Here is a 25,654-nt window from a genome sequence, read left to right on the forward strand (position 1 = left end):
TTGGAAACACTGTCGCTATTGTGAATCCTCCGCTCTCCTCCAGAGATACACCTCCAACCCCTCTCCACTCACGTTGGCACTAAGGAGTTATCAATTAGAACCCATCATAATTAAGCTCCATTAAGCGCAAGCGGCGGACAAAATTGTCCTTTACTCGAGCTGCAAATTGCCTGAGACCTGCATTGTTGTGTTAGCAGGTTAATGTTAGCACACTCTTGTTAGCTTGTAGCTTCACATTGTATGAAAATTGACACAGAATGACCATGATTTCAAAACGCATATGTGACATCCAAATAAGCAGTGAGTATGTTCTTCTTCTTCTCTCTAGTCCTTGACTAAAACAGTTTTTATACGCAAGGCCGTCCCGTCCATGTGAACATGACATAAACAACAACACAGCCAGCGAGACTTGCGCTTCTCACTCATTGTAGACAGTCATGACTCAGAGAGACATTTACAGAGGATATACTTGATCTCTGATATATTTATGTGTGAAATGTTGCACATTGTTCCTTTAAGTAAAACTACAACACAGAAACGATTGTGTAAAAACAATCCATAAGCAGGAACACCATTTTATTAAATGGTGCAATGACTCCTAATTGTTGGCATTGTCTTGAATGTCTTGGCCATGTTTTTCAAGTAAGAGCTGCCTAGCAGGCAAAAGGCCACCCTGGAAGACCTTCCCCACTTTCTTCATGCAGAGTTGAGACTTCTGCCAACAGGGAGGAGGTAAACTTACTCTAGGAGGGCCAAATCAAAGAGTTATCTTAGGTCATGTGTCCCATTAAATACACTGTAGGCATTGTTGCCATTAAACTCATACTATGGACTCTCTGACTTTGTGTCTCATATATCACTTACTTCTATCATGATGATATCCATGGCAGTTTAGGACAAAGTTTACACACTACTCACATCTAACCCTTGGAGACCCATGAGGCCATTTTTTGTCACAAAGGTGTTTAAGGTAACTTGTTTTGTTACAGTCTCCAAGAGTTAATGTTGCACGAGCTGAGATAGTTCCAACGTAGGCATAAATAACGAGATGCATCTCAAACCTAGCTCCTAGAAGGTATAACGACGTTTCGGACAATTTTTAGAATTTCTTCTATTGTATTGATGCTTAAATTATGGTATTGCGACAACTCAGACTGCCATGTTGGTTATAGCTTGTGGACACTATAATGGCACAACCCTTTTTAATCATTCCCCACATTTCTACCATTTACTGTATCTTTTGGTAGGAGCATTTCCTGAATGGATTTCATTGTGACTTCAAGGCTTTTGTCGTACATTATTCTCTTTTTCTATTTTTGTTGATTCTGTTGAGTGTCAAAATCTAAAGTGTTGATTTCCTGTCACAAAATAGACAGACAGTATCTCTGCCTGCTTTTCCTTATTCCATGTTGTTGCTATTTTTCAGCCAGTGAAAAGAAAAGATAATGATTTATTTGAAGAAAGGAAACTGAAATCAAATGCAAACACTCAAAATGTCATCCTAGACGTGCTCAGTCTTCAGAGCACTTACGTGTAAACTCTTTTTTTATTCTTATTTTGGACAAAAGCATAAAATTGTGTCGTTACAGAACGCAGTTTGTCTCTAACAAAATGAACAGTTGAATTTAGAAGGCCTTTCATCAGGTACCACCCTTTCATATACGATTCCTTTCCATCAATTGTGGTGTTTTTTTTTGTCCCACTAGAGCCTTGAGAAGAAGAAGGCAGAATAGCAGTTTGTCTGTTTTAGAAAGCTCTTTAAAAACACATGCCTTGTCGCTTCAGCTGCTGCTAACAGAATAACAGTTCATGACAGACACAGCACAACATGGGAAGTATTGTTCATGCAGACAGGAGGGTTCATCCAGGTGCGCATAGAGAATCGAATGACTCAAGACTACACTGATTTATAACAGATCATTCAGCTTTTACCAAATGTCTTTTGAAAAGCCTCCTCTAATTTCTCAGTCATGTTGTGCATTTCAAGGCTTATGTTCAGTACTGCCACAGTTCTGCTTTGCCCAATATGGAAGTGGACTTGTTGTGCATATTTAAATTCTTTGCAAATGAAGGAAATGTTCCACATACAGACAAAACAAAGCTTTGCATTGGTTTTTACACTCTGAGGTGTGAAGTCGAGCCAATATTTTCACACACAAGCCTCCGCTTATGTCGGAAAACATTCACATAAATATAGATGAAGTGTTTTCAGCTTTTTGTCGGTTCCACTTTGGCGCTACAGTTGGCTACTTTTTTTTTCACTGAACACTGGTATAAAAAAATAGCTTGAAGCCCATTCACACCTAATGGAGATGATTTGTTGATAATTTTTTCGGCCAAACATTTGGTGCAATAATGAGTATTTATGGCATCAAGACTGGCTCCTGCAGACATATATAATAATTTCAGCCAATTTAGAAACCAATGGGGGAACCTTGCTGCAGGGTTTTTTGTTCCCATTCAGCCACAATAGTGTTACTAAGGTTCAAAATGCTGCATGGCTGAAAATGCCTCATTCTTAGTCAGCGTTCCAGTTTCACCCAAAGGTGTTGGAAAGGTTTAAGTCAGGGCGCATTGCCCAGTCAGGTTTGTCCATCCCAGACAAGCAAACAATTTTGAGTTGGAGCTGGCTTTGTGATCATTGTAATTATCCTCTGGGATAATTTAGGAACAGCTACAAACTGGTGACCATTGCATGTATATGAGAGGTGGACACAGCGACTGTGATGTCGCTTTAAGGTCAATGTTCTACGATTATATCTAGCCTAGAGTCTGTTTTTTAAATGTATTTATTTCTTAGTAAGAAGTGTTTCTGTTTTGACAAAAAGGCGGAGTGTGAGAGCAGTAAGGAGTTAGGGAACACCACGTTATCAGATATAAACAGTTTGGCTGACCCTACGCAGGTGTAATTAAATGTAATGTCAGTGTTTCCTACATAAAGAAAGTATTTGTGGTGGAATCTGATTGGTTGTTTATTTAACAGAAAAACAAAATGCAAAAAGAGTTTGTGACTGTAAGAAAGCTATGTCTCTCTCACTCTGCTTTGTTGTTGTCTATTAGTTAACTAATAATTAGTGTTTTTAAAAAAAAAAGAATGGACTATTTCTTTAGTTAGAAAACATACATTTGCATAAAACTTATATTTAATTTTAGCATAATAATTAGCAGTATTGTTTTGTTTGGTATTTGTGCTACCTTGGGTTCACTTGAGGTTACCCCACATATCGACAGGTAGATAGGTAGGACGGTAGAGGTCCAGCATTCACCTGGGTGGGCATATGGTTTTTTACCAAGCAGCAACCTCCTGTGTTGAAAAATGAAGCAAATACGGAATTGCAAAATCCTGTAGTCCGTTGAGGGTCCACTTGAGGCTGGATCCAAGAGTCCCGAAAGTCACATATAAACCACATTCAAAAATGCCAGTTTTAATATCTTTGTTCTTTTGTGTGCTTGCTCGCTTTTTGTATAAAAAAAAAAAAAAAAAAAAAAAAGACGATAGATCTAAGAAAGATATATCGGTATTGACATTTTCTCTTCCAAATATTGGTATCGCCATCGGCCCCAAAATTCCCATATCGGTCGGGCCGCAGTAGATATTAAATTAAATGTCCAGCACCAGTGTATGAAAGTTTTTAATGGTAGTAACACATCTCTAAGACTCTCAGATTACCTTGACTACCTCCCCATCAAAGTCAAGGACATTATTCAGTGACAAAAAATCTCTTTTGTACATGCAATGTCAAACCATTCAGTATTTTTTTATGTCATGATGCTGAATCTTGCTGAAGGTTCAATCAATTGTTTCGTTTTTTCTTTGTTACACCAGTTGCCATGCTGCCAAATAAGTTCTGTTTTTGTATGATTACTTTCACACTGTGTAGTATTTTCTTGGCGGTATTTTGAATGAAACTCAAAAACAAATGGATCTGAAGAGATTTATTTATTTATTAATGTGTTGTAATTTGGCAGCATGACTTGTTCTGATGATTAAATATCACAAACGTGAGTCTCGTCATGAAGAGGTGGTATTTCTCAAATTGAAATGAACAATGGACAACTTTTACTTGAATCTGGTGAGTCAGACTTGGATCAGTCATAAGTGCAAACTTAATGGAAAAAAGACAGGCTTTGTATTTCACTGCTTTGGGCGTAAACACAAAGTACAATTATGTAGACAGGAGTGCTATTACACTTTTGGCATGTGTCTTGATGAATACTTGGAACTCATACCACTCATATTGTCAGAGTGTCCAGGTGATATTTAAAACATGTTTAACTATCCAGACACTAAAGATTTTTTTTAGAAATGCTGCCATCAAATCACTCCTAATCTCTCTGTCTGGTCTGGTTCTGCTCAAGGTTTCTGTTTGTTAAAATTGAGTTTTTCCTTGCCGCTGTTAATTGCTGGATGTTGCCAAGTGTTTTTGTCATGGTGGATTTATTTTTGTTTTGATAGATTGATTTATTTGAAATAAGTATTTTGCTCCATATCTCTTGAACCAAACAAGGTGTAAAATAAATTGTGATGTTTAAAGATAGTCTTAAAAATTAATATTTCATAAAATGTTTGGTTTGATTAGCCAATGGTGAGTTGAGGGACAACTTGTTCTCACTCTCACCTCATTAGGGTAGAAGCTTTGTCTGTGGTACTAACATTAAGACACAATATTGCATCATTCAGCAAGCAGCTAGAAAGCAATACAAAATAACAATACAAAAATAACATCTTAACAATTTTTTTCTTATTGAATCATTTTTTTGGAGATGCATGTTAGGATGGCAAACTGTAACTTTTGACAACTTGGAAATGGCAACAGGTTGTCAGTGAGATTGTAAAATAGGAACTAAAAGTATATGACAAAGGATATATTGACTTTATTTTATGACATTTTTTATGTTGCTTTCAGGTTGGGAGTTAATTTACTTTGAAGATACAGTGAAAGTTACAAAGTAGAACAATAGTCAATCTGACCTCAGAAACCTATAGCTTAGAAAAAATAAGTTGTGCTCAAGGATTTACCGTTTTGTTCCGAATATGAGAAGACGCTGATTATTAGAGCCCGACCAATTAATCGACCGGCCGATAATATCAGCCGATATTACAATAACATATGACATATGACTTTTTCACAAGTGTTTGATAACATTCGACGGATCATGGCTATAAAGGTGTCTGTATATCTATATCTATATCAATCGATCTTGAAAGATCGAGGATAAGATCTAAGAAAGATATCGGTATCATTGCCAAAAGTCCATATTGGTCGAGCCCTTCTTATTATGAGACGACCCCCCATCTTTTAAAGGCATTTATTTGTAGAAAGACCAAAGATTGAACAGTGGATCTTTTTTATATGAATCAACTTGAATGTTACCTTTGGACCATAGTGGTACTTTTAAAAAGTGTTTAAGAAACACACGTTTGATTTCAGTCGCAGAGAGGTTCTTTTGTGATGGTTCTACTTCTAAAAGTGTTCAGGGCCCCAAAATGACAAGTCTGTACTGAAGAAGTTAGAATATCAACTTAGCGTCTGGACTAATAAGGGCAGTTCATACATTTACCAAAGTGGAGGTTGGAGCTGTGTGCCTCTGTCTGCATTATTCTATAGCGGTATGCACATCACCCACAGTGGACTGTGCGGTTCTTCCTCTACAGCCCACCGGGATGAGCCCCCTGCAGCCCCCCTGCCACCTCCTCATCCACTCCTCTCTCTCTGTTCCTCTCGCTCCGTGTCTTTGTCTCTGAGTCACAATGCAGTCACCATCCCACACTGTGTGGGGAGACAAGGGCTTCTGATGTATGAGAGTGTTATAAAGCGTGGGAAGACTAAACCGCATTGCTCAGAGATCTGTGTGTGTGAATGTGTGTGTGTTGTGTTGTGCACGCTTGCATCTGTTTGTATGTGTGCCAGTGAAGACGAGGCTTACAGGTTAGCGATCCCCTGAATGCCTCTGAATATATTTCACATACTGTAGCATGCCGTATGGGTTTTTAAATGGATGCAGTTAAGTGTGCTCCCAAAGTTACTTGGAGAAACACCGAGAAGAAAAACAATGACGCATGCATCATCTGCGGAGTAAATGAAGAAGAGGCAGAGAGCTATATGGACACAGCAGAGCACAGCGGGGGCGATTTTCAGTCTTAATAGCCATATGGGGGAGGGTTCAGGAGTGTTGGGGAATCCACTCAAGTCAATGGAGGAATAGACACGGGTACTCTGACAGTTCCCATAGGAACACTTTTAACCTGATACTGGTGCATCAGGGTAATGAGAGAAGGGCAACCTGTAAACAGCCTCTTCTGAGGAAATCAAGAGAGATGAAAAAAAAAAGAAGCTGAACAGCTGAATTTGGAGCCGAGCCAGCAGCAGTGACTTCCAGAATAATTGCAGTGACTTGTTTGACAAGCTCGTGGAGTCATGGCGTCGGAGCAGGCGGGTTTTTATCAGACGTCATCTCAGCCAAAGATGGATGTGTATTAAGAAGGATAAAAACCCTATTTTCTGCGAGCTGTCAGTCAGGCTGGAGGAAAAGTAAGAAAAGCATCTGATCCCTGCGGTGAAAGACCTTTTGAGCCTTTTCTTATCGTTCCCTCTGAAATGGGGCATCCATCTTCGGAATTGAAATGTCTGGTTGGCTGACCCTCACCTGAAACCCAAAGAGCGGCCCACATGATATGTATTTAGAGACAATGGGTTTTGGGGCAGAGAGTTTTAGAGATGGTGCTGCCGTGGAAGGTGAGGGGTGGAATGGTTTGTGTTCCCCGGCTGATGTGGTTAAGGAGATGGCGAAGCGGGGGCGCTGAGTCGACATTCTGCTGGAGAGTGTGGGATTAATAGTAAGATTGGTTTTGTGAATGGATAAGGACTGGAATTAAAGCGCTTTGTTCCTTGTTTTTTCCTCTATTTATCTTATTTCCACAGCATGGATTTGACTGACACGCAGGTTAAAGTATGAAGAACTTCGGTGGCGCACACGTCAGTAAATGCGTTCTGACAGTTTGACATGTTTGCCACTCGAGGAAGGAAAACAGCAATGTGAATAATAGCGCAACATGTCAACACTTCACACTTTCAAGTGTGAGTGTAGCAACTGAACCTAATAGTTACAAGATAAACATATGATCTCAAAACGGGCTTTTTTTTAAAAGCCTAAGCACTGTAGCATCCCCTTTCTAGTCTAAATGAGTGAGTTGTGACATGCCCCCTTGATTTGCAGCTCATTTGGGTTGAATTCATTCAGCCCACAGGCCCCCTACCCATGGCCGTAACCAGCTATGAGGTCAGCGACGTCTGGTGCTCGGTAATTTTTTCAAAAACAAGACAGCAAAAATTGTTACCGATCAATATACAAAGCACTAGATGGCTTTTACTTTGAAAATTCTCATACAGTGCTAAGAAGTCCAAGCCTGCCCTACACTGCTTCTGTGTTCCTCGCTGCGCTTCATAGTTAAGGTAGCCGCCTTAACAACATTCAAACACCGCCTAGTTGTGAAAAAAATAAAAAATCATTTTTATCACTTTACTCACAGGAAGTATGTGTGTCAGTTGTGGGCTGGATGTCGGATGGATGTATGGCTTGGGTTGCTTTCGAAGGTATCATTTGGGCACCAAAACTCCTCAGTAGATTCCTCAGATGATGATTAATTTTCTCTGAATTTATACAGCTATGAATACAGATGACTAAGCAGCTCTCAACTTAACAAATGATCTCTCATACTCCCATATAGTAAAATAAACAATTTCCTGTGTGAACTTTACAGTGATCCATTTCAAACAGAGTTTCAGTCAATGTAAGCGTCAAGCTAACACACCAAGATGCACATCCTGGACCATCCGTGAGAGCCTATCCCCCTCCAAAAATATCTTATTAAAGAATACTGATGCTCCACTAAATTTGCTCATTTGTGCCAATTTCATTTGTTGAGAAAGATCAGCGGCTTTAATCTCAAAAGCAGTAGTTTAAGACAAATGGAAGCAGGAGGTCAGCTCGTATAAAGCACTGAGAGAATCAGGTGTGACAGAGATTACATCCTGGGGCCGAATGAGGGCCTGATTTGTTGGTGGCTGCTGTCTTAATGTCACCAATGACCCGTCGGGGGAGCTGATTGGGTGCTGGGTGCTCTGTGGTGAGTTCACCCACAGGTTAAGCTTTCTCGCTCCACAGGAGGAGGAGACTGATCGATGGGATGGGATGGGATGCCCTTGTTTTTATTTGCCCTTTTATATATTTTTTTTAAGGATACAGTCTGCAAACTCAGGGACGATGTTTCTGCAAAACCAAAGAGTATGCTATCCATAAAAAAACCTCACATTGAAAACACGGGTTGCCTGAGAGACAGAGCAGTGAGCCTTCCATCAATCTGGTTTAGTTTATTTCAGCACACTGGATGGAAAGCAAGAGGTATTTTGAACTGAACAAATATGCAATAATACAGTTTGCCTTTTTATGGAAGATGGAAAACAAACAGCAACACCGTGAATCTGTGACTGGGGATATTTGGCTCCTCTACAGGAAATTTCACGGAACGTTTTATATCTTGCATTCATTAGATTTTTAGTGCATCTTGTTTTGTTGAAAAAGGGCATTTTTCTTTGTTTATCCATTGATCTTTAGGGTGGAAGTAGCTCAATCTGTGGGGTCTTGGGTTGGGAACCGGAGGGCCGTCGGTTCAAGTCCCGGTGTGGACCGGTCTGGAGAGGTGCTAGAATTACAAAGCACTGCAGCATTGCCCTTGAGCAAGGCACCAAACCCGCACCCCACCAGTTCAGAAGTGCTCGCTGTGGGCAGCCCCCTCACTCTGACATCAGTGCACGTCCATAACATCCTGTTTGTGCACGTGTGTGTCCTTCAGCCTGTGTGTAGCATATCTCAATAACAGAGTGTAAAATTGATTTCCCCTCGCGGGTTAATAAAGTATGTCTTCTTCCTCTGTGAATGTTTTTTATTATGATTCTGCATCGCCCTCTATCCAACTTTCCAACCCCAGCACAGTCTCAGCAGACGTCTGTTCGTCATGAGTCTGGTCCTGCTCGAGGTTTCTGCCTCTTCCTTTGCCACTGTCACTTTTCTAAATGTTGCTTAGTGCTCATGATGGATGTAATGTCGAGTCTTTGTAGATCATATATCAGAGAGTAAGGTCTTTTTACCTTCTCTTTTGTAACATGATAGAATACTGTAAGGTATTTTGGATTAATGTTGGCTCTCAGTAAATAATGATAGAGAATGTCAAGTCATCATATTCATGAGTTGGCGCTATACAATTTAAAAAAGAATTGATTGAAACAAAAGCTGCTCATTTGATGATTAAGACTGAGGTAACTGCGTATAACTCTCAGGTTTGTTTCTCAGATCTTCACTGCAGCCTGGAGACTCTGTTAATGGTGACAACTGAACAAGTCCTCGGCAGGCTGAAAGTGCATCAATCTGGATTTTACATATTTCTATTGCATCCCATGTGCGACAACAGTTGACTCCGATTGAACTGCAGGCAATCGCTTTATGTCTGCCAGAAAAAACAGTGAACATGCAACAAGACAATTAAAAAATTCATTCAAGTAAAATATGCAGGAATAAGAACAAAATCAAATAAAGGTGTTTGCTTTATAATTGCATTTGTTGCCGCTGCTATTCAGAGCTGCTTGAATTCAACAGCTTTTTAATCTCTAAGAAAGAATAAACAGCGAATGCCAACTCGCCCTGCAGAAAATAGGTAGATAAAATAAAGGAAATGACAAAAGACGATTCTCTGTCTTTCATGAGAACACTCACACGTGAGCATTTTCATTCATGTCGCCTTCTGTTCGCTCTGACATAAGCTGACTGCTCTTTTCATTTCCACCTCTCCTCTTATCTGTCCCAACATTTTTTTCCCCCTCTCTGCTCCTGTCTCCCTTCATCTCGCTCTCTCTCTCTCTCTCCTCCTCCCCCATCCCCATCCCCACCCCACCGCGCTCTCTCTCCTTTCACCGCCTGTTATCTCCACCGTGCAGTTGACTGCTTCTGTCCTCTGGGTGTCAGCACTCGCCTTATCCTTCATTCAGCCTAGCAGCTCTGTGTGAACCAATCGCCCCGTTCCCTCGCCTGCATTTCATGTTTTCATGATTATTTTCTCCCACTGCCCTCTTGTCTCTGTCTTTTTATTACATTCTTCCTCGACCCTCCTCTGTTCCCCTCCCACAGCTCCCCCGGCTCGTCGTCGCAACAATTGACATCTTCAACGTCATATTTCCCCGCATCTTTTCTCCCATCGCGGCACACACTTCTCAATCAATAAATCTGCAGTAACCCTAACCCTAGCTCTCTCTCTCTCTCTCTCTCTCTCTCTCTCTCTCTCTCTCTCTCTCTCTGTATGTGACTGTGTGTGTGATGGGGGCTGGGGCGGGGGTTTAGTGGCAGCTATTGATGATTTCAAAGCTGCAGAAACTGGAGCTGTAAGAGGAGATGCCCGTCCACTCTGTGTGCCACCTCTCCAAACAGGAGGCGAAGGTGACTTTGAGAAAGTTCACAAAAAAAAAAAACCCACAATGCATGCACCCAGTGAACTGTAAATCCACACAGGGCAGACATGGAATAATAAAAGGGGAATAAGTGTGTTTTTGGAAAAGCTGAGAGGTCAAAGTAAAGCCAGGGTTTTTTTGTTTTTTTTAAGTGAAGGCAGAAGATGAGTTGAAGGATTATTGAGGTGACTTGGACTCTGCAGCCACTTCCTGCTACCAGGGGACAAAAGACCCCCCCCCCCCCCCTTCTGAATTATTGAGAACATAATGAAACGTCCTTGCAGAGGGAGAAAGACAACACTGCATTATTCGCCTCCCATTTTCGCTCCCTCTCCTGGAGTCTGATTATGGGGCAGGAAAGAGGAAAAGAAAAAAAGTTCATTCTTGTCATTTTGTCTTATCTGTAAATGGACCCCACCCCCTCTTTCTCTCTCTCTCTCTCTCTCTCTCTCTCTCTCTCTCTCGCCTTGCCAGAGCCATCATTTGACAGAAGGAGCTTCTGTCCTTTGCTCTAAACGGCAGTTAATCTCCCCTGGTATTCATAAAGCATATTTGTCCACAATAAACTCAGGGATGATTGAAGAGAGCAGATGAAGGTTATTCTGCTGCATCAGGCTCCCTTTTGTTCCCCCAAAAAATGCTTTTGATTCACGCTGCGTGGACTGGCTGCTCTGTGATGAGAGAGCAAATAGGAAGCTCTATTATTGGTTATGTCCAACGTTGGTAGCTACAAGGCAATTACACATTTTCTTTTTAGCACTGAAATTGATATATTTAGCAGGCGTACCTGTCAGAATTTAAACTGTTTCCAATGATTGAGTCATTCAGGGACAAGTAGACCTCTACACAATAAATGTCTTACTGTTGGGCAGTGCTAGCGTGCATTGTTTGTTCTGATGTTTCCTTCTTCTAGTGGTGAAATACCCTGACTGTGTTTCGTTTGTATTTTTCTGTGCAATGACATTTTGCATATCTGGCTATACATCATCTGTCCGTTTCTCCCATGAACGTCCAATAACTTATCCAAGTGTTAGAATAACTTCATAAATTCATTAGGGCATCATATAATAACATTTTAGGCTAGAGTTAATACATCAATAGATTCTTTTCTGTCTGACTTTTCTATTCCCTCTTTGGTACTGAACTCTTACATACTGTTGGGGTCATGTGACCCATTTGACCTTGATAAAACACCCTAAATGTAATTTTTAAGTCGGGTGGCTGTGGCTCAGTTGGTAGAGTCAGTCGTCCCTCAGAATTGAAGGTTGGGGGTTCGATCCGATGTGTCCTTTGCTGAGACACTTAACAAATAGCTCCTGCTGCCTCGTCTGTGTCGTATGATTGTGTGTGAATGGGATTTGTTACTTCTGAAGGTCATTTTTTAACATAGCAGCCTCTGATACCAGTGTGTGAATGGGTAAGTGTGATCTCCGTTGTATACATTGGGTCAAATCTGACCCGTATCAATGGTGGTTTTAGGGAATCCTGAAACAGTGAATTGTTCATGCCATGTCTGTGTTTATTTTATGGGACAGAACTGACAGAGTTAAAGGAGAACCTTGACACCTACTGTACGTCATATGCTCAGCAGGTTCCCTAAGACACAGGCACCTGGTGGTCTTTGAAGAGTCATGACAAAATCTGGAAACAGTGAACGAGTATAACCGCATAGGCAGAATCATATATGCCACCTCGACACAGACGAAGAGCTGCACCTGCAATCATGAACACCTGCAATGTAACAGAGCGAGTCATCAGAGGGGTTGGGGTGGCTGTAAGATTTGAAAAGTAGTCGGTTTTCTCCAATTTCTATTGATCTGAAGTTAAAAATCTGTTATGAGTGAATTCCTTATCTCCTTTTCCTCTTAAGAAAAAAAAAACACTTATGAAAAACAGTGGCACACTGCTTTTAAAAGTCAACATCAAATACTATAATTATGATAAAATCCCATCAGAATATGCGTAAACACTTGCATACCTTTGTATAAATTCAATGTTTTGATAAGATTTAATTAAAAACGTGCAATTCTAATTTTTACAACCTCAGAGCAGACAGAGCCTAGCGCTCACCCCGAGATCTCAGACACCCCCACCTAAGGGGACCCCGACCCCGTGTTGAGAACCAATGACCCAGACCGTACAGTACCTTGAAGGCATATAGAGTATGAACAGCATGTAGCTGCATTTAAAAGTAATCTCCCACAATGGGTGGCCTCTGTAGTCATAAACAAGTCCCTCTAACCAGAGACGTTGGTGCTTTTATTAGGATCTACTTTCTGTGGCGGATTGGTGAACATTTGGGGCTGTCAGTGGGAGTATTTGGGTCAGCGGGACAGTGTGCTTGTTCATGGTGATGGATGAACGTGTCACCTGGTGAAAGACTACAGATGGTTAGTTTGCTTTTAATAGTTTTGGGAGAAAAATGTGTGTCAGGTTTGGAAAACACACAATATTTAGAAGAATGAACAAATTTTTTGTTCTTGACGCCAACTAATGACACCTGTTGACTCTTTAATTAAAACGATAGACGTGCAAAACTGAACATGGAGCTCGAGCCTGTCACGTCCATTCATCTTTTCATTTCTTCCTTTTTGACATGTTGCTTCACGCACTGGGGGTAAACTTTGTACGTCACTGAATGACACTTGTTGTCATGGTAATGGCCTTATGCTTCTGGTGACTGAACTGGTAGGCGTGCACTCAAAGAAGGCGTCCTGTAGTCTTATAATCTATAATACATGTGACAAGTCCACACGAGAGTACTATAATAAAACATGTCTCCACATAACACAGGAGGAAACACATGATCCAGGTTTCATTAAATCAATCTTTTGCAGATCAAAGAATGTTGTGAGGTCAGACAAATATAAAAATGTTTTAACGGTTCCTCTTGGAGCCTTAAAGTGATCTTTACATTCAGTGACAGTCTTTATATGCGTTACTATTGTATTCATTCACTATTTTATTCATCGTTATGTGTAAATGGAGGATTTCTGCAAAGACATTTGTCACTAAGAACACATATGAACAATCTCAATTAAAAAAACAAACTGGACGACAAGTAATCAAGCCATTCAAAAAATGACCCCACCATGATTAATATAGTCAGAGAAAATTCTTATTTAGTGCTAAATACTGCCTGCAAAAATAGTATAGATGCAGATTGTTGTTATTGTCCTACAAGGGGAAATTGTTTTGCAGCAGAAGCACAGAGAAGGACAACATACACAAGGACAACACCAGCAGTATAAATCAGACCCAATTAAAACAGACACAAGTCTCTCTATCATTGTATTTGCTGTGCAACCTGAAGTCTGTGGAATAAATTCAGTGATATAGTGTCCAAAAAAATAGAGTGTATAACATATGGATGCATGCTCAGTGACATCACCCGATGTTTTCCTAAATGTCGTTTTGAAGCTTTATTGTAAATGCTTTTACAACCAAACCTTGGTCGAACTGGCAACAGGCCAGGAGATGCAGCCTTCCTGACAAAGATAAGTCACGCCCCTAATTATACATAACTCTGATTGGTTATGAAATTGAAATACAGGAGGTATAACAAAAAATTACCCGCTGTGCAGTGTGTCCAGCTAAAGAAAAATGTTTGTTTTTTACCAGGCCGTGAACATGTTTATTTCTGCTCTTTTTGAATGGGTGCGAATGTGACTTGCGGAGCTTTTAGAGCGAGCCTCAAGTGGACTACTCAAGGAACTACATTTTGTATTGCACTTCTGCATTGGCTTCAATTTGCAACACCACAGTTTGCCACTTGGTCCAAAATTGACTCCAGAAAAAAAATGAATAGACTACTACACAACAACGAAAAAGTTATTATCTGATTCTGCGACGTTTGTGATTGAGTAAAAAAATAAAACATAAAATGTGTTTGAATGTATATAACATTTCTCCTAATATTCCCATCTTCAAAATAGAATTATCTCATTTAGGTCTTTTTTTGATAGAAAACGACAACAGATGTACAATGCAACTGAAAAAACAAGTTCAAATACATATTTTAACAACAGAACACTTGTGTTTTGACTAAGGAAGCGTTCCTAAATAATGTATTGAAAAAGCTCAGTGAACATCTCTTGTCGAGAAAACGGCAGAGGAAGACAACAAACTGAACACTTTCTGTCTTTGGAAGCTGTGGGAGCTTGTTAGTTGTGCACCTGGTGTTACCATGGATTTAACCTGGTAAGAAGTGAACCCTTGACCTCAAACCCTGAAAATAACCCCATGTATTACTTTGTGCACATGTTGCTCCGATCACCATAGCAACATGCTTAGAGAGCCCGATAGCCTATTGTGCTCATAGAGACTTGTGGTATTGATTTGTGGAGTTATTGATTTGGTCTATTAACTGAAAGCGGCTAACCCATGTTTGTACTGGCGGTTAGAATAACCATGTTAACGCTCCAATCAGGTGCTGTTTGTTAGTTTGTGTTGCTTTGTTGCCAGTTTGCTTTTCCAGTGGATAATATGGTCAATTTGTGGTTACGCGCTGATTGAGTGTGGACACAGAAACATGAGCAAATCCAATCTCACGGCCACAAGTAAACACTCAACCCAGCCTCGATCAGTCGTCTGTAAACAAACTGATATTGACTGTGATCACTGGTGCCTGCTAATTTCATGTCTGAAAGGAAAGGACATTGTTTACACATGTGAACTTTTTTTTCATTGGAATCTGTCGCTTTTAATCTGAAAGGCTTGACTCATCTCGCTGACTTGGAGGAATTAGACACAGCTGTGGAGGAATGGAGGACATTGTGTGTGTGTGTATGTGTGTGTGTGTGTGTGTGTGTGTGTGTGTGTGTGTGTGTGTGTGCGTGTTTGCACATCTGACTCCTTCGACTAAATCAAGTGCCCTCCGCGACGCCCTCCCTCGTATTGGCCCTCACCCCAAAGGAAATTGACTTGTGAGTAATTAAAATGGTGTGTGTCTGGATGCCGGCCAGCTTCATGTTCTATTCATGCAGATTAATACATATTTGTCGTCGCCTGTGGGGTCTGAAAGGCAGCTGTCTGTTCCATTAAACATTCATGAGCATGCAGGACACAGAAAGAAAGAGCCATTGGGCAGCTTTTTCACCCGCTCCTCCTCATATCGGCACACATCTTAATGGAGCGCGTTAAATCAGAAATGGTCAAACAGGGAATTTGACAATGACAGTGACATTCATCACGCCTGTTTTAACGGGGAAAACAACTTTCCCGCATATCTCCTGTCTGGATTCAGGTAGCAACAGTCTGCGGTGTTCAGTGCAGTGGACTGTTGTTGGAGAGCTCTTCTTACCCCAGATGTAGAGGCGTCACTTTTCAACAAATTTCAGTTAAATTTGACAGGATTTGATGTGATTTTAAATGGATGGTTTGTGAGAGAATATCTGTAAAAATCAGACAATTTTAATACCTGCCATTTAAACAGAATATGCCATTTGGATCCCAAATTGGGCCAATAAATGTAGCGTTATCAGATTAAAACACAAATTTTCAGGTTTGTATTCACATGCATGTTTACAGCTATCTACGTGTTTGCAATAAAACCAGCTAGCCAACAGGTTGCAGATTTGGGGCCCGATTTTGACGGTCTACACCCCATTGGCAAGTAAAAAAAACGCTTGATGCAAAGTGATTCAAGGCATGTCCGAGTACATTTTGCCCGTAACATGGTGCACAATCTGGGTGCAAAGTGAGGTCGGATGAAGTTGCTTGATCGTACATAGGTGTGTTTTGGGTGTAACATGAATCAAACCAATCAGAGTGTCAGCTCTGTTTCCCCGGTGTGCCTGCAAGCTGGCGTGTTGCAATTGTCACAGAGGTTATCAGTCTTTATTGAAGTGCACACAAAGTACACAAAAGTGTATCCTCAGTCATGCAGACATGCTATCAGTTAACTAATGTTCTGTGTGCTCAACATCAAATAAACTTTTTTCTCTGCTGGAGTCCTTGGCTCCATTCTCTAATGGAAACTGGACAGTCTGTTTTAATATATGAGGTCATGATTGTCGGTGGCACTCATTACACAGAAAACAGCGTTGGAGGGAGTGGAATGATAGAGAGCCTGGTGTCGGCCTTAGCTGCAGTTTTTTGTCATGTGCAGCTCGAGCAGGATTGTACTTGAGGTGAAGCCGGCGTCTTAAGAGGTAGTGGTGAGGGTTTCCTTTGGTTCTGACATCAACGGATAAGCCTCATGCCCGAAAGGAAGATGGGAGACAAGGGAAACAAAAGTTTGCCGTCTCCCAGCACCTCTTACCCTCCAGAAAGTCATTTTGAATGTATCAGCAAACGCGACGATATTGAACTGAGCAGTGGGAGCGTTACTGTGCTTCCTTGTGTGTCCAACGGGCAGACTGGAGGTCTGTTATGAACTTGTGTGTCTCCCCATCAGTGGGAGAAACGGGAATGCTGCTGTGTGTGTTTAAGGCTCGGCGGAAATGCGTTGTGAACTAACCTTTATCTGCCCACTTCACAAATGTTTTTAAATAGCAGGAAAATACCGCGCCAACTGCATCCGGTGGAGAATAACAAAGACATGTGCGCCACACTTCAAAGCATACGATCGGGCCCTTAGGGTCTAAAGAGTTGAAGTAGTATTTGGAGGGTTTTTCTTAAGCTTGATTCTGTCAAGTTCATCTTTTTCCTGTAACAATTTGATGTTCTTTTCCCCATTCATGTAGACATGTTTCAAATATTCAATATTCATGATAGGGCACTCGGGCATCTGTTTGCACTCCTACTTACTCAGTCTCAACCTTTAAAGTTTACCTGCACTGATCCTGTATGTACTGTATGATGAAGCGGTAAGATATTTGTTCACAAAATCTGAACTCTGGCTGCTCTCCAAAACTGAAGCTTGAAATGCCGTCCTGTGGGACAAGCAAATCTTCCTAACTCCAGCTGATGATCAAAAACAGATAAAGCAACATTTAAAAAAAAATACAGTTTTTAATGCTAAAGAATACATTTAGATTTAGGCAAAGCAATAAAAGAACAGTTCTCATGATGTCATTTTAAACCTTTTAAACCCTTCGATTACAGAAGGGCCTAATCTCGGTTGGAATATGTTTTTTTTATCCTCTTTTAAAAATGCATGCCCTTTACCAAAATTTTGGGGATATTGCGGTAAATGCCATTTTTACCAAATTTGAATTTGATGCTGCAACACGTTTCAAAAAATTTGGGACAGGGTCATATTCTTTCTGTTGATTCATTTTTTTGGTTTAAAACTTTATAAGCTTTTAAAGAATTCATTTTTTGTAAATTTGTAATGTGGACTATTTTTCAACAATTTTTGCAACAATTATATAAATTTGTATAATTATTGAGGTCATGTGTAACATAACACATACATTGACAATTGCAGCTACTTACTGGCAGGTCTTCCTGCATGCACAATCAAACCCCTGCAGATGATCCATGTTCATCTCCCTCAACTGGCTCCCAGTCACTGCTCGTATCAAATTAAAAAACCCTGCAGCTCGCTTACCAAACAGCAACAAAAACCTCCCAAGTCTCTAACTAGGCTCTTCTCCTCTGTCGCCCCCCGGTGGTGGAATGAACTACCAAGGTCAACTGGATCTGTAGATTCCCTTTGCACCTTTAAGAAAAAGCTAAAGACCCAGCTCTTTCATGCAAACCTACGCACTTACAGTCATGATATTATATTATGATATTATGATATTGATAATGCTGATAATGTCGATGTTGTGATTTGCCTCTGGTCACTTCCTGTCAGCACCTGTGTGTCCGATCAGACTTAACGCTGTTTGTTTGCACTTACTGACGTTGTTTCCTCCTTTCTTGATCCTTGCTTGTGTTGTACTTATTCTCTGATGTACGTCACTTTGGATAAAAGAGTCAGATAAATGCATTATAGAACATAGGACAAGTTAATATGGCCTTGTTGCAGGAGGCAACCATGCAAGATCAGCGTTTGCATTACCTATTTTCAATTAATCTAAAACAGACACCATATTATTGAGAAGAAGTGCTGCTGATTTACTTAAACTATTTCATCGATCAAACCTGTCCTGCGGCTGTTCAGTCCATCTTTTTTACAATCTCTACTTTGTGCTTCATGAATGACCACTGCTTTTTTGTATTTCTAGGTGGCTGGAGTGTATGGGGTCAGTGGGCACATTGCAGCAGCGAGTGCGGAGGCGGGATTCAAATCCGGACTCGGTCCTGCCAGTCTCCCCCAGAGGACTCGTACCTGTGTGAGGGGGTTGTCGAGGAGGGCCGACCCTGCAACTCTCAGGCCTGCACGGGTGAGCTCCTCATTCTTCTGCATGTTTGTGGTCCACGTTGTCCTCACATCCATGTCAGCCAGCGAGTGCCACTTTCACGCTTTTGTGGTTAAATCTTGAGTGTGTGCAAAAGTGTGTGTTTGCAGCTATTCTCTGTCTTACACCGTGTACATCTGCTTGTGTGTCCGTCCTCTATAAGTCAGTGCTTTGACTTAAGGAGTGCATGTTGGAAAGGGGACTTTGATCGATGAAAAGAAATAATGACATGGTTCTGAAGACCATGCATGCACAGAATGTCAAAAATTATAACTCTCAGAAAATGGCTAAAAAACACAGGAAATTACATTGGAGGCGCTATTAACCAAGAAGTGTTGGAGCTTTCCCTTGATTGTCAATGAAGCTTTCTTTCTTTTGCGCAGAACTAACAGTATGTTTCTTTCTCTCAAATAGTTCAAACTGCAGGTTGTCATTACTGTAGATGTGTTGATGTGTTTTTTCCTGTGAGTCGCGCCATCAGAGAGATTTGTAAACTCACAAACATTATCACACACCAAGCTGACACATCAATTCACACACTTACAGCACACTTAGACCAACAGCACAAACAAAAGTCCCAAGTTTGGCTGATGCTGTTCTGGGTGACCAATCACGTCACGGTTGTGTCCCAAAATATGAGCCATTAAAAATGAAGGAGGTCTGGTTTGCTAACCCCCCGCCCCCCTCCTCCCCCCTGGCCTTGCCTCATCCCCCCTTTAGGCAAAGGTCGCCATCTCTCTCGCAGCCAATCGCTTCGCTCGGTGGACAGCCGCAAGCGTGACGACGTAGACAAGCCCCGCAGCGGACCGCAGAGCCCTCAGACAGGTAAGACAACGGGACGCAGAGGGATCCCATGCATCAGTCACTGTGGCAGCTTGGGTGACCACCACACTTGTACACAATATACACATACTGATACCAGCAACAGTAGAGAGAGGTGCACTCAGTAGTTATGTACACATCTATCAAAATCTCCCAAAGTAGTGCCTCGTCCGCAGTGGACTGATTCCAACATGGACCCTGACTGGACATAGTGCAACTGTACTTTATGTGAGGTCATCACAGGACACTGTGCCCTGTCTGTTAAACACTTTATTCAATGGAGTCTTCCCTTTCTGTTAAAGTGATACCCCACCCAAAATAAGAAGTAGCAAGCATATGCCTCTGTAGACTTGAAGACAACGTTGGACCAGAAAGTTTATTTTCTAAGATACCGGTCGATATGTCGTATGAAATGACAATCAGGATGTGTTTAGCCTACTTTAGCAGAATAACTAGGAGTGAATACTGCGGCTGGTGGTTTCTAGGCTTTCCATCCATCCATCTGTCCTTCCAGACCGTTCATGTGAAAGCGAAATCTTCGGAACTCCTGAAGGAAACACCTTCACATTTGGCAAAACCATTCACTTTGAGTCAAGGAATAATTATGCAGATTGAGAGTATCAAAAATTAAAAGTTAAGTTCCCCATGACGACTTAAAAAAAAAAAAATGTTCACTTAAAATTGCACAACCTAAGAGTGACTCAGCATTATTAATAGTTTTGTCATTACCTGAAAGGGTAAAAATAAATGATGGAAAACCCTGGAAAATCCCTTTTTTTGACATTTTGATAATGTGAATTATGTGAACAGGATATCTCAGGATCATATGGACTGAACATTTTCAAGTATCTTGTTGTGTACTTGGTGCAGCCAATCTTTGCACAAATGTGCAACCAGCTTTGATGAACTGAATTTGGTGGTTGAGGGTCAAAAGTCACTAGTATCTCACGTCTGTCCTATTTTCCTGAATGATTATCTGATCCTAGCTGTTCCTTTTTTTGTCTTTTAATCATCGGTGTGAGAGAATTATTTCCAATGGGAACCTTTGGTGAAGAATGTTCTCTTGCACATCACCTCATGTACCTTTCCTTCTCGCTTCCACAAATCGAGTTACTGACGATCAGATGGACTGCTGCAGAAAAACAGAGCGGGACAGAAAATGCTCTCAGATTTGTTTCCCTTCTGTAAATGATTGGGCGAGCCACAGTTCTCTCCCAAGAAGTGGGTACAGCTTTACGACACTAGCTCACACCTTAGGCAATTTTAGACACCAATAGGGGAACATTGTATCCTAGAACCCCTGAAATATCAAGGGTAAGTGCCCCATCAGAAAGTATTTTGTAGATATCTTAATTTTATTTTCTATTATTTCTAATAAAGGGTAGTAATAATCATTAGTCTACTACTTGGTTAAGATTACTAGTTTTTCAAAAATGGTTCAATAATGTAAGCATCCTTTTTTTATGTTCAGGACTGTTATCACTAATCTATGGGAGGCAGGTTAACATGCAGAAAACCCCAATGATTCTACCAACTATATGATACTCAATCTTTATTTGGATAGCGCGATAACAGAGGGGGGGGGACAATCCAAGGAACTACTAGACATGAGAGCTCAGGATCTCCCAGGAAAATATGGGGTTAGTAACTTAGATTTACAGATAGCTACATGCAGTTATAGTATGTGTGAGCACAGAGAGAGGGGGAGACAGAAAGAGAGAGAGAGAGATAGAGGAAGCGATAGGAGCTCAAGGTGCCAGTTCCCCCGGTGGTCTAAGCCTATAGCAGCATAGCTAGGAGCTGGTCCAAACCTGAGCCAGTCCTAACTATAAGCTTTATCATTAAGGAAAGTTTTAAATCTATTCTAAAGTACAGAATGTGTCTTCCTCCTGGACCCTCACTGGAAGATGATTCCAGAGGTAAGGGGCCTGATAACCGAAGGCTCTACCTCCCATAGTACATTTAGAGACTGTAGGTACCACGAGCAGGCCTGAGTTCAGGGAGTGTTCTCAAACATGACATCTCGAACAATACTGACATGCAAAATGCAAAATAATCTCATTTTATTTTCCTAAAAAAAATTGTTGTGGTTTAAAATGCATGGCACTCAGTATAATTAGAGTTAATAAAAATCGAATACATTAACAAATATTCTTTGCTGTTCAGTTAAATTAGTGTTTTACAGGGAAAATACAATGTATTGGATATACACTGAAGTAAAAGACAAACATTTCAAGTCTACAGGGGGGCAGGTTTTTGTACAAAAAGGTCCACTTTGTGTGGAGTATCACTTTAATTTGCTAATTGATTCCCCACATCCTGTTTAGTTCTCTACTCCCTGCTTTCCCAGCTGTGACTGCTGCTCAATATCCCCATTTATGGGTCAACCAACCCATCCAATCAGCAGTCGTGGCACATTGAAAAGACGACTGACATATCCTCAGCCAGTGGCATTCACTTCCCTTCGGAAGTCAATGCAAAGGATATGACATCAGAGCCCTACAGATGAAGAAGGACAAAGCTGGAGTGCATTGCAGGGTCCGCCTCATTTGAAGGACCCTATGTAGGAAGGTTTTAAAGATTACGTCGATTGACTGACATCTCCATTCCACATGAGCTGGTCCTCAGAGGATTTAGGTCATCTTTCAAGGTCCTATTAATGTCTTTTAAAAGTTTTGAATCTGAACCTTCAAAAGTTGACAACCAGTCTCCAAATAAGACCTCATTTATCAGATTGATTTGTATGACCCTTTAGAACAGGACGGCTTCATCCACCGGTTTGTGAGTATGAGGCTTTTTGAAGGAGGCGGCCCCTAAAATGTCTCACAGCTAGAATCTACCCTTGATCACACCACAACCCTTCCTCTTTTGGCCTCAGAGGCTGCATCCTGCATGATAATTAGTTATGGCCCTCTCCTTTCCTTTTCCTTCCTTTTTCTCCCTCTATCCTGCTTTCCTTTACCCGCCCTATACCTCCTCAGTAGACTCAGCTTCAGGTGAGGAGTGGTCAGCGTGGAGTGTGTGTTCTGCCACGTGTGGGGAGGGCTGGCAGAGTCGCACTCGTTTCTGTGTGTCCTCCTCCTACAGCACCCAGTGTAGCGGGCCACTGCGAGAGCAGAGACCTTGCAACAACTCTGCTGTCTGTCCAGGTAAGCTCCCACAACGACCCCCGGTCTACTGCCAACATTCCTGCGCTCTCGCCCAGCCCTCTCCCTGGACCCTACCTCACCCATACAAGCCACACCTGACTCTCTTCCTCAGCCACTTAGCACATCCATTGCCCCATGGGAAGACCTGGACTCTCACCTTACAGAAAAACCTTTTCCCCGCATGTTAGAATGATAGAATAGCAGAGACTTAATTATGTCATCAGGCACTCCTTCATGCAGACAGGCAGGGAGACTCCTCAACTTAGAGAGCAGTATTGTAGATGAGCAATGTATAGAAAATCCTAGTTAAGCCATACAGCAGAGTCATTTATAAAAGTCAACACAGTTCAGTGTCTAAATGACGTTCTCTTGTGTTTTTGGTGGTGTTAAGTGGGCTTGTGTTTGTCTGTCTATAAATCATACCCTAGCTGCTCTGATTGCAGTGCATGGCGCTTGGGACGAGTGGTCGCCGTGGAGTTTGTGTTCGTCGACCTGTGGCCGAGGTTACAGGTCTCGAACACGGACCTGCACGCCCCCTCAGTTTGGGGGAGATGTCTGCGAGGGCCCCGAGAAACAAACCAAATTCTGCAACATAGCGGTCTGTCCAGGTGAGCAACACACAAATGACACAAAATTTAAGTTACCTTCAGTAAATCTTACATTGCATGCCAAATGCTTCCATAAAAAACAATGCACAAAACAATCCCTCAATGCAAATACTGTAAAAAAGGGTCTTAAGTGTGCCTCAGCAAACTGTTGCATTTTGCTAATAGCGCTTCAAACCCCTCCCACCCCCTTGCATTGTAGTGGGAGGTTGGATCCGGTAAATGTTGTAACTTTCCAAGGCCAAGAAAAAAATAATCACACCCACTTTGTGCAGGAATTAGCCAAATGCGGTGGGGAGATGAGAGAGTGGGCAGAAATCAACATCTCTCTTAAGCTCTGCTTTTTATACTTCATGCCAAAGATGGACTCATGAAGAACTCAAGGCTACATATGAAGGAACTATCCCTATATCTAAAAGTTACTGCTGATCTTTGGAGTCTAAAATGGTTTGAATCTGTATTTTGGGTGAAAATTTATGATCAAATTTTGAAGCCTTCTGAACCCTTATGAACATACTTAATGGAGGATTATTAAACATTGTACAGCATGTGACAAAAGAAGGTGTTCCTATGAAATGTTACACATTAGGTGGTATGTAAGCTGTTGTATACGAAGAAGCTAACATATCAAATCTACTTTTTTGTGTTGTCTGTCTTGGTGACTGCGGCTGTCTCAGTGGATGGAGTGTGGAACGAGTGGTCCAGCTGGAGCTCATGTTCAGCCTCCTGCTCCAACGGGACCATGCAGAGAACCAGGGAGTGTAACGGACCCTCGTATGGAGGCTCGGAGTGCAGGGGAGAGTGGCTGGAGACTGTTGACTGCTTCCTCGGGGATTGTCCAGGTAAGAAAAGTCACACAGCCAAAGCGAGACCAGAACATTTGCTTCTGTTTAGAAATCTGTGTCACTCCAAGTGAAAGTCAAGTTCAACCAAATACAATCACTGCTTGATATGATATGAGGTAATGTAGTTCAATAAAGTTGAAAGCAATGTGCTGAGGTCCTCACTTCATTCTGTTATCGAGCGTTTGTGATCAGACAGTGCTCAGGTGGGCGTTTTGTTGGTGGGCGTGGCAGTTGAAGGAGCCCCAAGTTGAGGGGCTGGGTTTAGACAGAACCCTGAGGAGATATCATTTTGAAATCCTGCTGTCTTTCCAGAATTTCCAGGGTTTACATAACGGACCAATATTTAACTCTGACACCTAGCGTTTCAAATTGGTACTGCAGTCCAAATTCTAAACATTGGAGAGAGCTGTCTCCCCCAACACCCTCCTCCCTAGAGTCGATGCACATGCAGGTTGTCATGTGGTGGACACTGAAGCTTCAGTGTTTAGCCAGCTCTGCATCTGTCTTAAACGTTTCTGCGTTCTAACCTCTCTCCATTTATTCTTAAGCATCTCCAATATTGATCCTTGTTCGACCATGTTTCTGCTTGTGGAGCTTGTTAGAAAAATGATGATGAATAAAAGATTTATTTTTTGGCATTTTGTGCCTTTATTGGAGAGATTGGACAGTGGATAGAGTAGGAAATCAGGGAGAGAGAGAGTGGGGAATAACATGCGGGAAAAGATTCACAGGTTGGACTCGAACCTGGGCCACCCGCTTGGAGTACTACAGCCTCCACATATGGGGCAAGCGCACTAACTAATGTACCATCAGCAGGCTTTTTAGGTCGAGTAGAACCAGTTGCACCTGAACCAATTTTCTTACCCGCATCCTTCTCTTCAACACCTGGTTGGTTTACCGATTGCCTCAATAAACAATCAGATAAGAATCCCTCTGCAGAGGCTGAAATAAATTACAAATCATGCATGGCCTAAAAGTCCACTGGACAAATGTAAAATCTGATGATTGTATTGAACACACCAGTGGGTGCTGTCCATGGTGCTGATTTAGTGTGGGCAGTGTATAATGACCAACTACTGTACATTACAGCAGCATTCAAAAGCTCACATAGTCCATATGTGTCAAGGCATGAAGCACGCTACAGAAAAATGAACTAGACCTTTTGCTGTTTGTGTTTGATTTGATAAAAATTCTGTTATTGTAATCATTTTAAGCATTTCAACTATGAAATCCTGTATTATTTATACTTTCTTTAAAAGTGTTTCACAGGGGTATAAATAAATAAACGTGCTTCCCTGCCTTCAAATCTGCCAACAGCTTTCATTAATTTTAGAACGCTTTGAATAATCAATGACACCTAAGATCTGTGCCAGTTAATATTAATGCTCCAGGGAAATAAATACATGATCTACAATAACTGACTCAATGAGCTACAAATCATGA

The 25,654-nt window shown here is 41.4% G+C and overlaps 1 protein-coding gene across 12 annotated transcripts in view; it reads left to right on the top strand.

The window, feature by feature from the left end:
- Positions 1-25,654, top strand: part of adgrb1a (adhesion G protein-coupled receptor B1a) — a 154,505-nt gene that overhangs the window by 57,435 nt on the left and 71,416 nt on the right. For 5 of the 12 annotated variants that reach the window (XM_061049655.1, XM_061049649.1, XM_061049650.1 and 2 more), the window contains exons 3-7: positions 18,617-18,775; positions 19,511-19,615; positions 22,594-22,761; positions 23,190-23,369; positions 24,044-24,208. In XM_061049655.1, coding sequence (XP_060905638.1) covers positions 18,617-18,775; positions 19,511-19,615; positions 22,594-22,761; positions 23,190-23,369; positions 24,044-24,208 — 777 coding nt within the window. The remainder of the gene's footprint in view (positions 1-18,616; positions 18,776-19,510; positions 19,616-22,593; positions 22,762-23,189; positions 23,370-24,043; positions 24,209-25,654) is intronic. The other 7 variants (XM_061049651.1, XM_061049647.1, XM_061049656.1 and 4 more) reach the window with 5 other exon arrangements.

Source organism: Labrus mixtus, chromosome 11, assembly GCF_963584025.1.
Source record: "Labrus mixtus chromosome 11, fLabMix1.1, whole genome shotgun sequence".
NCBI lineage: Eukaryota > Metazoa > Chordata > Actinopteri > Labriformes > Labridae > Labrus > Labrus mixtus.